The 14,360-nt window shown below is 33.5% G+C and overlaps 1 protein-coding gene across 1 annotated transcript; it reads left to right on the top strand.

Annotated features, from left to right (window-relative positions):
- The first annotated feature begins 2,338 nt into the window (after nt 1–2,338).
- Nucleotides 2,339–9,172, top strand: LOC100914732 (protein eyes shut homolog). Its single transcript, XM_031964681.1, has 2 exons — nt 2,339–2,496; nt 7,885–9,172. The coding sequence occupies exons 1-2, from the start codon at nt 2,382–2,384 to the stop codon at nt 9,066–9,068; spliced, it is 1,299 nt and encodes a 432-aa protein (XP_031820541.1). The 5' UTR covers nt 2,339–2,381; the 3' UTR covers nt 9,069–9,172.
- The last annotated feature ends 5,188 nt before the right edge of the window (nt 9,173–14,360 follow it).

A 14,360-nucleotide genomic window follows, 5' to 3' on the forward strand; every position in this document is an offset into this window, starting at 1 on the left:
GAACAACAATTAAAAAATAGGTAAGGAAAAAAGTTTGAACTTAATTTAAACAGGTTTTTTACTTAAGACCTATTCTTCATTCTTTTAATTATTTTTGTTTGCCTTTCTGAGCAACCATTCCAGATCTGAGTTTTAAATTGGATTATATTCTAATGAAATTTGATTAGCACTTAATATAATGAATTATACATTTACATTCCCCATTTCTGAATGTCCTTTTCATATTTACATATCCTAGAATTATGCTCTTGTTAATTTTGCTAAAATACATACTACAAAAATATAAGTGAAAAAATTTTAAAAACTATATATGAAAAGATCACTATTAGAAAGTTGAACTCAGAACTTCAAGGCTGCTACCTAAAAAAGGGACTCATCATGATGTTCCTGTCCATTTCTCATTAGTTATACTACTTTTAGACTTTTCTGGCTCTCTCCATCTTGCCTTACTTCCCTAGGAAATCTCATTATGCTGAAAGATTAAATCTGCTCAAGTATTTCATATTTTATCAATACCCTCTTCCTTTCCCTCTTATTGGATCCTATGACTGGAGGGCAGAGTCACGAACCACAAGATCCCTACTTAAGAAGGGGACTAAGCACAGTCTTCTCCTCATTCTCTACCAGCTATCCTGCTTTTCAAGTCCAGCTTGCTTCCTGGCCCATATTTTTCTTTCCTTTTCAGCTTCCTTTTGTGTGTTATCTTCCCCACATAGATTATAAGGCTCTTCAGGGTAGGGACTAACATCTTTGTTTTTATATGTATTTATAGCTTCCATAGTACCCTGTAAATAGTAGATGCTTAATAAATGTTTATTTACTGAATAGTGAGGAAAAAAATCTAGATGTCTGGAGAAGAAATTCTTTCCTCACTGAAGAAAAGTAGGAGGTTACTAGGATAAGATGTTTTACATGCTTATTATCAAATATTTTTAGCATCATTATTTTTGTCATAATCTGAAGGGAGAATAGCATGAAAAAATAGTTTTTTTATTACTAGATTACTATTACTAGAACAGTGGTATATACTTAATAAGTCCTTAATAACGCTTGTTAGTTGATAAATATATACATTTCAATCTATGATTATATAACTAGACTCTCTTATCTGTGATATAAGGAGAGGAGCTTGACCTATAATTTCATTAGGATAGGGATCTCCCAGGTGAGAAAACTCCCTCTACCAAAGGTCAGTATTTTCTCTGAAAGTTATAGTCTTAGAGAAATTGCTTAGGACATGGAGAGGTTAAGTGATTAGCCTGTACAAAAAATATATGTTGAAGGCAGGACTAGAATGCAGGTCTTCTAGGTTTCAAAGACATCTTTCCATCTACTCTAATGCACTTCCTCTCTCTATAAGACATGACTCATCACTATACTTTTCCCTATCGAGTTTATTTTCCTTTCATCCAGGACATAATTCACACACAAAAGAAAAGAGGGGAAATTTTTTGCTTTAAAATTCCTATCTTTTTATCCTTTTGTCATGGTTTGAAATGTGCAGCTTAGAAGGTTTTTTAAAAATCATATATTTTACATTTACAAAAACTATAAGCAAAACTGTTAAAGCAAAAAAAAACCTTTAAACAGATTTTGCTTATAAGAATGTACAGTGCATAATCTGAATCTAAAGACACCTAGAAATCAAAGCTTAAAGGCTTTTCCTATGAACTATTGCTCCTTTCTAACCTGTTTTTGATTTGCTTCCATGGGACTGAGGGTCTGAGGGTCTGAGAGTGGGATGCATGAAAAGTTTCTATGTTTCATTTAAATCAGTATTCCACTAACATGCACAAAGTCTGCGATTATGGTAAAATGTTTTTATATACAGTTTCAATCTCATTCTCAATTTAGGAAGGGACCTACATACAATGTAGTTGTTTCCCTGTCTTTGAACTGGAGTAATGATTATTTTAAAATGTCTACATTAAAGCTGTGATGAAAAAGACTTATTTTGAAAAAAGCTGTAAAACCTGTGGCTTATTAGATTCATAAAAGGAGCCAGTCAATGGCATGCAACCAACAAGAAGACAAAAGTTGCCCTAATATTCATTTATCTAAAGGGCATAGCTATCAGAAATATTAAAAGGACCTTATTCGTTTTGATAGAACATCACTTACAATGTAGGCTCATAGGTTATCAAGGACCCTGTGCCAGAAATAAATGAATTGAAGAAGGAAGCATATTATTTAAAAAGTAGATTTCCTATCTGGTCATTTTATCATATGAGAAAACTTTTTAAAATGTCAAAATCCAGGTGGACAATTCATGAGTAACACCAATTTCTATGACAGCAAATGACTCACAGAGAATTTTATTGATCTTTTTTGTAGCCTTATCTATAAGTGATCCATCTTTCAGAAGTAATGAATCATCCTGGATGTCATTCGCTCCCTTTCATATTCGACAAAAGATGTATATTCAGTTACAGTTTCAGCCTGTTTCTACAGATGGCATCCTGTTTTATACAGCACAGTACCTTAACAGTCGGTCAGGTAAGAATATCAAAGGTACCATTCACAAGCATGGGGCCTTTATTTTCCTCCAGTGAAATTCTGTAAAATGTACATCTTTTCTTTTTTAAATAAAGACAAATTTTTATATTATACAGTATGGCTAAAGATAATAATAATGATTGCATTTTTAGGGTGCTTTAAAATTTGCATAACATTTTACATGTTAACTCATTGAATCCAATAATCAATATCTACTATTAAAATTTCCAAGCAGTTGATGAAAGAAAAGTTTGTGAAGTCTGAAGCTAAGAGACAGTTAACCTTGAAAAATATTGGACTTGAGAGGCTGTAATTACCTCTTATAAATTGCCCTCTGGAAATAGAAGGGAAAAGTTCCTTCCCCTCACCTTTTGGCCTGAAAGTCTAAGGGATAGAGTAGGGGTAAGGCTAGGAAGTTGGGAGAGGAGGAGCAAGTCAAAATGGAAAGAAAGGGAGTATGTGATCCAAGGCCACACAGGGAATAAATAACAGCTGGAATTTAAACTTAAGTCCTTGTACTCCAAAATCCAGTGTCCTTTCCAGTTTATCCATCATCTCTTACTATCTATCATGGTAGATGGCTCTTTTTAAGACTTTGAATTATATGTGTGTGTGTGTGTGTGTGTGTGTATAAACTTAACAGCAAGACAGCACAGAAGACTGGTCTTTGAGTCAGGAAAAACCAGAGTTCTTATACTAAACTGAGGGACACCAGGAAAATCACTTAACCTTTCAGTGCCCCTAGATAATTCTCCAAAACTATAAATTACAAATCAGTTTAGTTTATGAGCACCTTAAGAGTAGGGACTATTGCTTTGAATTTTAGCCTTTCTTTATTACCTCCATCATTAAGCAATGAATTTGATATATTTTAGGGCTTAATGAATGTTTCCTTACATGATTTGAGCTGAATCAGAGTTTCTCCATGTGGAGTTCCCTATATCAATGAATCCTGTATCATAATCCTAGAAATCATACACACACAGACACACACATATACTTATATGTATGCCTACATTACATTGATCTTAAAATATTACACAATGAAAATATTTCAAAATCTGTCAGTTTAGTATGTGTCAAATTCATCTTTATTTTCATTTGCACATTTTTCCTCTCCAGACTTTTACCAAATATTACACTTATATATATATATCGTTAACATTTTATTAGTGTATTGGCTATAAACCACAATATTTTGATATGTTCTGTCCTGGCACTCATTCATGATGACCTAATCCTTTAAAAAATGGAGTTTGGGGACCAGAAAAAAAAAATCAGATGCTATTGAAGATTGTTCATTTTAGATCTTCAATAAGAATGGTGTCCAAACTCAACGCCAAAATTGTATGATTCAACAACTTTATGTAATAAAGATGTTATTTCTTAGAAAGTGTGCTTAATGTGAAAGATGAGACTGTTAAAAATATAAGATAATACCAGTAAGTTTGGTTGTTTTACTAAATGAAATTACCTTATAACAATAGCAATTGAATCATAGACCCTAGAAGTCACCTGATCCATTCCCCTTACTTATATCATCATGCCAGTATTTACCATACTGTCTCTGAATTGAACACACATTTATTTAGAAAAGAACCATTCATTTGAAACTGGATATTTGGCTTTTAATTAATGACTAACCTAAACTTCATAAAAGATGCTAAATATTTTAAATTTCTATTTCTGCATGAAAAAACTTTTATAAAAATTTCAACTGAGTAGTATAAACAAAAAGATTTTAGACCATATCAAAACCTATCATGGATCAAAGACAGAAAAGAAACAAGCCAAACTGTGACAAGTTAATATTATTGTAATTCTAGTTTTGCTTTCAGTATTCATGTTTGATACAAGCACTCTGTGTATATATTCAAACATTTTCTTGTATATGCTATGCATAGGCAAGTAATTTAATTCATAGCCATGGTTTCATATTTCTCACAAGGTACAATCTACATAAGGTTGTAATGCCTGATAATTTTTATACCATGATCTATGATGGTGTATTTGAAGTTTCTAAGAATTTAAAATGGAATAAAATGCTCATATAAGGCAAAATTTAAAATATTTGCTTATAGAAAGCAAAATTAAACTAATCAAAATGTAGTGATTTTGGTGAATTAAGGGATAGTTGTCTTAATGCTATTTGGTTTAGCATACAACATGCTGTTCTTTTTATAAAAGATTTGGTCTATTAATCAGCAATTTACACATTTTCAGACATGTTTCTCTCTCTTAGAACAGTAACATGTATGCCTTCATATCCTGTGTTTTACTAAGGTGAATAACTGCTTTCAAAAAACACCTAATATATGTAAAAAAGATATGACCCAGACAGATTTAAAGTGACTTCAAAGAGTTAACTAAAATCTACTTCTTGATTAACACAATGGAAATAACAGATTCACTAAATACAGGTTATTGAATAACAAATGATCATTTTAATTAATATTTTGTAAAATCCAAATGAATCAAATTTAGCCTGCATTCTTCATGAAATGTCTTCTCTCCTTAGCTAAAATATGTAAAAATAAAAAATTAAAAAATGTACCTCTAATCATTCCTAGACAGGTTCTCAAGTAATTAAACCTTTAAAATAAGATAGAAAATTTACTCAATTTAGATATCTTGCCCAATCCAAATCATTGTGATTTTTTTAAAGGAATGGTTGGTGAATAAATGTATGGAAGTAGCATTAGGGAGCATGAAGTACCTTAATTCCCCTCCAAGACCCCAATGCATGGGCAAGTGTGAAAGTACAACCAGGACCAGAGAAGATACAGGGATGCAACATCATAACTGAGGATCCAATCTCAGTGAGGGAAAATAAATTTGTTAGTGTGAGAATCAGGATAAAGGAAAATTATTAATTGGAGATTTGGCTCAGGGGAAGGAGGTAGAATGGGATGAGAGACAAGAAGTAGCACAGTTTGGGCTCTTGTTCTAGCCCTCTTGTTAGGTAGGGATGAATCACTAATATGGTTGGTGATTAATAGTGATAAGGGAACAGAAGAAATTATAGGGCTACAAAGAAGTATGTCAGATGATACTGGGCAGGGCTAGTATCTAGGTCCAGCTTGTGGATTGCTGTTGCAGCTACTACTCTTTTGGAATGGTTAGAAATAGTGGGCAAGTATTCTCTCCCTTGAGTTCATCCCTGACCTTGCTAGTACCATATAACCTCAATTGGATCTTTCCAATGTACCATATTTTTCGGTGTATATGTACCTTAGCCTTAGATCTCAACATCAGAATGTTGTAATATATGTTATACTTCAGTTTTCTAATTATTTAGATATCTTTTACTCTAATCCTATCCTCCCTCATTTTTTTAAATTCCTAGGACAGCCTATCAAAAGGGTCCAACTACCAAAGACCTGTCATTAAAAAAAAAAAAAAGTGAATGCACAGTTCTGTGTAAAAGATCTCGATTAGTGCTAATGTTTACAGATTTGGGAGCATAAATCAAAGACCAGCTGAAATCAATCAGTTCTATCCTCATAACAAATGAGGAAATTGAGTCCTGAAGAGGTTCTGAAATATCTTGCCTAAGATTACAAAAAGAGGGCTGTGAGTTAAGATTTCACCATTGGGATCTCAACTCCACATCCAACATTGATGTCACCTTGCCATGCCAACAATAATCAGTATCTTCAGATTTTCAGAACTCACTTCTTACAAGATTTTGTGATTCCTTGCTAATATAATTTAACATAACCCAAAATGCATCTTGTATTATCATTATAAAGCTTTACAACTTGTGTGTATCTTTAAAAAAAAACAAAAACTTTGAAATGACTTATTAGAAATTAAGCTGATGAAATGAAAAATTAATTCTTCCTTTGATTAGATACAGACATCCAGGGGAAAAAAATATGGGGGGGAAGGAGAATTTTTTTTATAATCTAACCATAGTAGAAAATGTAATTTGATAGTCTTTACCACCATCAAATACATAAAATGTTTTTCATTCATATGTAAGCACTTGCATAAGGGCTTACCTGTCATTTCTAACATCTTTCTAGGATCATAGAGTTAGATAAGCCCTGGAGAAACTAAGGTTCAGAATGTAGCAACTCTTATAAAAAGGTCACACAGGTAATAAATAAGCTGGGATTGTTCACCTTGGTTCTGACTCCAAACCCAGAACTCTTTCCCTTCTCTAAATAAATGGAAAAAAACTATATACTAAGCACTTAATGAGATAGAAAAAGCTCTTCAGAAGCTAAAATTCTATTACAACATGAGATATCAAATAGATGTCAATGTCCAAGGGTTCCTGTTATGTACTGGTACTTCAAATAGCAATGCTGGTTGGGGAAGAGGGTAAAATAATGCGTCAGAGTAAAGCCTGGTGTCTAAAGGCTATAGTGATTGGAAAGTTCAGTAGTCCTTCATCTTACCTGAAAGATTGTAGTTGGCAATTCCCTACTCATCCAAGAAATGCTACCCAGTCATATCTGAACAGTAAAGTAGTGAGGGCCTGGCCCACTTTAGTGGGAAAGTAGTCGAATAGGTATTGAATTGTAGTACTCCTCCCAGAGGAGAAATGTAGATGGGGGCTCTTCTTTACCCAGAAGACAGAAAGGGGAAACCAGAAAAAAGCAGCATTGGCAGAAAGGTGTTGAGATGGCAGTTTGGAAGGACTTCCCATAGTTCCTACTTTTGCTGGGACAGAAAATGGAATCAGGGCCTGATGGGCAAGCTGTCGCAGGAAGGCCCACACTGTGAGCCAGTTTCTTGCATAGTCAAGGAAAAATATTAGTTTTATCACTGAGGAATCAAAGTTCTGGGGGTACTATCTATATTTAATGGGAAGAATTTTTAATTACACAACATGGTAGGCTCAAGAGACTGACTTGTGTCACAAAAAGAATAACTTGCTCTAAGCTCCCTCATGTAATTAGACTCAGTAAAAGTCATCATATATTTATGTGAACCTAAGAAATCTAGCCCATACCTCTTATTTTTAAAGATAAAGGAAACTAAGAATCCAAAGGAAGAAGCAAAGTTGAGTGTAAAAAAACAAAAATTGAAAAATTGGATTCAGAATCAAAGTCCCAGGGCTCAAATCCTGACTCTTCCATTTAATTACTTTTGTGACCTTGAGTAAGCTACCTAACCATTAGGGGGCTTCAGTTTTATCTATGTGAATTAGAAAGTCTCCTTCAACCTCAAATCTGTGGCATTGATACCAATTTGCTCAAGTCACACACATAGTAGTAGAAATCATGACACCAGCTTTAGGGTTTTCTTTACCATTTCTGCCTCTTAAACTTTCCCTTCTAAAATAAAGCATATAGCAGAGGAAAATAGGGCAGCCAATTGATTTTTACCCGTTGCAATTCCACTAAATTACAATAAACCTTCTCTTTTTCTTGACAGGTGATTTTATATGTCTGTCACTGGCTAACGGTTCTGTTCAGCTACGTTACAACCTTGGGGACCAAACAATAATTTTACAGTCCTTACAAAAAGTGCACACCAGAAGTTTTTGGCATGTGATTAAGGCAGGAAGAGTTGGTAACGAGGGTTACTTGGAGCTGGATGGAATCAATGTAACTAAAAAAGCCACTTCTGGCATGAAAGCCCTGGACACAAGTACAGACTTTTACATCGGAGGAGTATCATCATTAAGCCTTGTCAACCCTTTGGCCATAGAGAATGAACCTATTGGGTTTGATGGTTGTGTTCGAGAAATTCTTATAAATAATAGGGAATTAAAATTAACTGAGACAGGTGCTAAAAGTGGTTCCAATGTAGGTGATTGTGATGGAACTCTCTGTGGGTATAAGGTGTGTAAGAATAGAGGAAAATGTGTAGCACAAGACTCCAACTTCTCTTGCAAATGCTCACCACACTGGATGGGAAAGAGATGTGAAGAATCAATATACTGTAGGAATAATATGTGTCTTCATCAGTCTCACTGTATACCTGTTCAGCCTGCTTCTTATATTTGTATATGTCCATTGGGTTGGGTGGGTAGGTACTGTGAGAATGAAACCTCATTTCTTACAGCAAAATTTGTTGGTAACTCTTATATTAAGTACATTGATCCAAATTATAAAAAAAGAGACCTCCAGTTTACCACCGTATCTCTTAATTTTAGCACAACTGAAACAGAAGGCTTAATTTTATGGATGGGAAAAGCTGAACATGAAGAAAATGACTTCCTGGCCATTGGTTTCCACAATCAAACTCTCAACGTGATAGTTAACTTGGGAGAATCAATCTCTGTGCCCTTAATAAACAGCAGTGCTCTCTTATGTTATAAACAATGGCATCATGTAAGGGTAGTGCAAAACCAGACTTTTATCAAAGTCTACTTTGATGGTGATCTAATTATCTTTGAAGATATTGATCCAACAAAAAGTTACACTGCTTTAAATTATGATGGTGTCAGCTATTTGGGAGGTTTTGAATTTGGTCGGGGAGTAAAGATGGTTACTCAAGGACTTTTTAATCAAGATTTTATTGGCAAAATTAAAGATGTGGTATTTTTTCAAGATCCCCAAAAAACTGAACTAATTAAATCAGAGGGATACAACATCCATAATGGAGATGAATAAGACTAATTGTTATCTGTAGCTAAAATAAACCTAAACATTAGGTTGTTAGTTATCTTGACTAGGTTACTTATAATGGATATGTACTTCACTGATAGTTTTTTTTTTTTTTTAAATTCAGGAATACTTTCTTGGGATGATATTGAATGCCACGATTTAAAATTGGTGTTGCATTTAAAATCTAAAATTAATAGTTAATGGTTTACCTTATTTAGAGTTATCTCAGTGTTTATACTATGGTTTGCTAAATTGTTAATCAAGACTGCTTGTTAAAAAGATCTCACTTCTTATACTATTAAAAGTCATTACTTTTAGATTTAACTTTTAACAGTTCTTCAAACATAATAGTCTATTTAAAATAAATATTTAAAAGTCAGATCTTGATTTTCAAATGTAGACTACCAATTTTACCAAAATATATTATGTTGTACCAGATATTGTGCTTCATTTTAGCATGTGATTTCTTCAAAGTCAGTAACTTTTCCTTTTTATTATTTTCCTTTGTATCACTAGACCCCATATAGTACTTAATTTAGGCACTTAACAAGAAATTGAGACCTCAATATTTTAAAAAAGGAATTGTTTAAACATATTTTGATAATCAGCACTGCTTTAAAAAAATTTATAGGTCCATCAGGTAAATAATTATATGCATGTTTTTGAGATCTTTTACATTTGTGTGGAAATATTTTCTTACTGACAAATGTTTTCCTGCTCATTTGGTACTATAACTGCTTACTGTTTTCCAGATCCCTTCTTTTGCTTGAGGTTCTCGATCCTTGCCTTTTAGTTATAGCAACACTCACTGAATCTGGTCAGACTTCTTATGAAGACATGTGAAGGTCTGGGTTTTTTTTTTTTTTACTTTTTCAATTTCTGTGGGTGATTCCTTTGCCCCATTCAGGAAGCATAAGATGAACTGAACCTTAAGCCAAAATGCTTGCCCAATTTTGAAGAGATATTACTCCACAGTGGTTGCTGTACAAGCACATCCCCATACCCTTTTCAATATTAAAAATCACACCTGGAGACACAATGGGGTAGTATTACTTAAAATAAAGGGTAAGACATTTACATATTAACCTTCTTAAAATAAAGCAGGACTGATTTTTAAGTCACTAAAAGCTCATTAGCAAGATGGCAACCACAAGCTAAACTAAGGGAAGGCAAAATAACAAGCATTTTACTGCTCAATGTTCAAGTATGAAAAAAAGTACTTAGGGGAAAGGTATGATGGCTATTTTTGGTTAGTATACTTGGGATTTAACACAGGAGGGCATCTCAGAAACCATACCTGTCATTTAGGAACAATTTTGCTCTCCATGGTGTCTTAGGGAGTGTTTTACTGGCATTGTGTTTGTGTGGCACAGGGAAGCAGAGTTTGCTAGCTTGCATTACTGTATTTCTTGGATTAGTGAGAATATATCTTTTTAAAAATATATTTGTATGTGTAATATGGACATTACAGCGGGTCTGCTTATATATTTGATAAAGCACTGAATTTAGTATCAAAAGACTAAAATTTGAATCCCAACCCTGACACTAGCAATATTACTACAGCTTAAGTTTCTTGAATTCTCTGGTCCCAATTATCAGTAAAAATGGTTGTTTCCACAATTTATCTTACCAAGTTTTGTAATAAATGATACATTTTGTAAATCTTAAAATGTTACATGTGAGATACCATTGCAATAAAAGATCAGATTTCCCAGTTGACAATGATATGCAATATTAAAATCCTGTTCAGGACACACAAATCTCTTGTTTCAGCTCTGTTGTAAATTCCATCTGGTGTTTTCTGATAAATTTCTTACTTAATTCACTTTAATATAATTATAATCCCATTCTATTCCAAATTCAACTATAGTGGCCATTTCCTTGGCCCACAATCATCACTTTTTAGAAAGCCCTAACTGTAAAGGGAAATGCAATTGTAGAATTTCCAAATAACTATTATGAAAGGTTATAAATATCCAGATGTGAGAGCAGAAAATTCAGGGCTGTTAAATGGAAATCATTTTTAAATGTACTTTTGCCCCATTCAACTTTTAAAATTTGGTACAAAGTACAACAGCCTCTTCTATGAAGCTATGCCAGTGTACATCTTGTTTCCCAACCCACTTTACTGAAAATATGTCTGTATCTGTAAGTATGCTTAGCTGTCTACTTTTAGCAATTAAACTAACTTTACTCTTTAGTCACTAGGAGTGCAAAATTAAATACAACCAGGAATACAGATATTCACATTCCTTCTCTTAATAGAGATCAGCAACTATATGAACTGTATTCTTTCAGATTAGTAGGAAAAGCACTGCCCTTTTGTCAAAGGGACAATGTTCAAAAATTCTGCTTCTAAGGTCCATTGCATATATAACCTTGAGCAATTCAAATCAGGATCTCTCAATCCAAATCTCTTTCTCCAGCACCACAATCAAATACAGGTAATTTTGTTTGGTAAGGAAGTGAGGGAACTTTTGGTCAGATTTGTGTTGCCATTTTAGAGCTTTGAACAGCCACAAAAACCCCAAATGTGGAAGTCAAAAAATGCAAAAGAGACCAAGATGAAGTCTATTATTTGTTACATTAAGCAAGTTACTTCACTTTTTTTATCCTTCACTTTGCAATCCTATAAAATGGGAAGGGTCAATTAGATTCCTTCCAGCTTTAAATCTATGATCTTATGAGGCTCATTTATCTCTGTGATGCTATATAAAGTAGATTCCATAGAGCCTTAAATCTCTAGGCCTAGAGACCTAGAGGTCTCCAAGTATTCTGTAAAGAGTTTTGTTTTGTCAAAGTACAGTGCTTAGGCACCTAACAGGCCCTTAATAAATGTTTGGTGATTGTTGATGTTCCATTTCTTTACTCCATCCCCAACTAATTTCATCAGCACTGAGTACTGGTAACAAGGGAAAGGACTCATGGCTAGATGAAACAAAACTGGTCACTACACCTATGGAAAAATGCTCAACATACTTTGCTTGATTAGCTACTCAATTTTTAAAGTGATTTTAAATGCTTTGTTGTCATTTTCTGAAAAGATTTTATCTCATCAATCTTATATAACATTTAAGTGCCAGAAATAAAAAGCTGCATACAATTAATTACAAGGAAAAATGACAAGGGTGAAAAAAAAAAAGATAAAGACCCCTAGGAGAAGGAAGACAAACTGAAGTCACTCACATTCCCAGTTCAATCATTTTAAGTAATCAATTCTGAGCTTCCATCCTCAAATGCAAGTGGGGATAATAATGTATGTTATGACCTACCTCACAGGGATAGTAGAAAAGTGAATTTTTGAAAAGCATTGGAACTGGAGTCATGAAGATTCAAGTTCAAATTCAGCCTCAGGCAGTATTGCTATGACTTTGGAAGTCAAATGGTGCCTGCTTCTTCACCTAAGATGGGGTATGTGATAGTATTAGCACCTACTTCACAGGAATCTTAGGAGAATAAAATGAGGTACTTGGTAAAATGCTTTTCAAATATGTCTAGAAAGGACCTTAAAAATCATCTAATACAATCCTTTCATATTGTAATTGAGAATACAAACAAATACAAAGACAAAAAGAAAAAGTGATAGGCAGTTTTTTGATGTCCCCCCCCCCCCCCAACCCTTATAGTAAAGGGTTAGGGGATAAGAGCTGCACAATGCAGCATGTACTGCAACTTATCCAAAAAAAGACTTCATGACTATTAAGTTGTAGTGAAGTTCTATTTCCAAATCTAGTGGTCTTTAAGAGCGAAATATAGCAAAAAAAAGAAAAAAAATTATAAGAAAATTTTAAAATTGGGAGCTTAATATTTTTTTTTCAGACTCACAGTAGGACTCCTTTAAAGGGCAATTTCTCTTAGTCAATTTATATTTTTCAGCAACACTCTTACTACCTAAGGCTTAGAAAAACTATCTCCTTAAGTATTTATGCCCAAATATATATTACAACACACAAATATTAAGTGAAATATTCAACTATGGTGATTTTAAATATCAAACATCACCTTTTCCCCCCATCCCAGATTCTTTGTACTGCCTTTTTTCTTTGGATATAATCCTTTTAATCTACATGTAGAAACATTTTCCTATCTAAAAAACAAAATAAACTTGATGTAACTTATCCATTGATATTCCAACAACTTGCTGAACTAAAGTGATTAGAGACATAATTGTTTGGGTAATTTTAGCTGTGGGGAAGAGTCACCACATAGAGGTCCCAAAAAAGGGGGAAGAAAACTCCCAGTATAGGGGGTTGGCACTGTAAGTAGTTGAAGCAAAGAAGGTTAAAGTCCAAAATCAGAAGAAATCAGTGGAACTAGAATGGAGCCATAAAAGTTAAGGGATACATTAAAGTTATGGGCAAAATGACCATGCCTTCTGCTCTACAGATGTAAATGTTGAAAACAAAATGAGTGGAACTTAAAAAAAAAAATATGTATGTGTGTGTATACATATGTATACACATACACACACATTATATATATACATACATACACACAAACAAGTGTAAGGGGTTACCAAAAATTAGCGTTCTTTCTCAATCATTTTGCCCAAGAGTAGTCCTTCACATTATCTTTCTTACATTAAAAATGAGTGAGGAAAAGGGGAAGTGAAGACAAGATCTGTCAAGAAGTTGCCACCTTTCCAATAAACTTCCAGCTACCCATACCCTAGAGAGCTTAACGTCTTGTTTCAATTCCAACTCAAAAAATGGCTAGAAACCTGGCTTTTCTCCACCAATGAATTTTATGTTTTTTACCTGGACATCATAAAGGCCAAAAAACAAATCTTTCTTGCAAACAATGTATCCATTGCATGCTCAGCCAGAACCAGGTAAGTCAAACTATTCCTGATTTCAAAATGGCTTCATTTGAAATGGCCAAGTTGCTGAGGTTTTTAAAAAATAATAGCTGCTTACTCTTATTTGAGTTGCTGTTTTTTTTTCAAAATGATAAGACCAATTAATCCTCAATTAAAATACACAATTTAAATTATTTTTCTTAAGTTTAATTTTTTAAATTAGTATTTTTCAAAGAAAAAAGTAAAGTTAAACCAGGTTTAAACAAGTGAATGAGAACTGTTTTATTTCAGATAATTTTCTGATGATTAAAATCTAAGAATAAACAGTGTTGTAGAGGTTCTTGTGGAAAAGGCAATTGCCTCCATTCGCCAAAATGAAATAATGAAATTCAAAAATGCTCTGCATTTACCCTGCAATTATTACCAGTGTTATTAAACAATTACACTGATGGTTTAAGCTTTATCTTCATAATTTACCTCCATTTATTCAACTGTAAAAA

Source organism: Sarcophilus harrisii, chromosome 4 (genome assembly GCF_902635505.1).
Source record: "Sarcophilus harrisii chromosome 4, mSarHar1.11, whole genome shotgun sequence".
In the NCBI taxonomy this organism is placed as follows: Eukaryota; Metazoa; Chordata; class Mammalia; order Dasyuromorphia; family Dasyuridae; genus Sarcophilus; species Sarcophilus harrisii.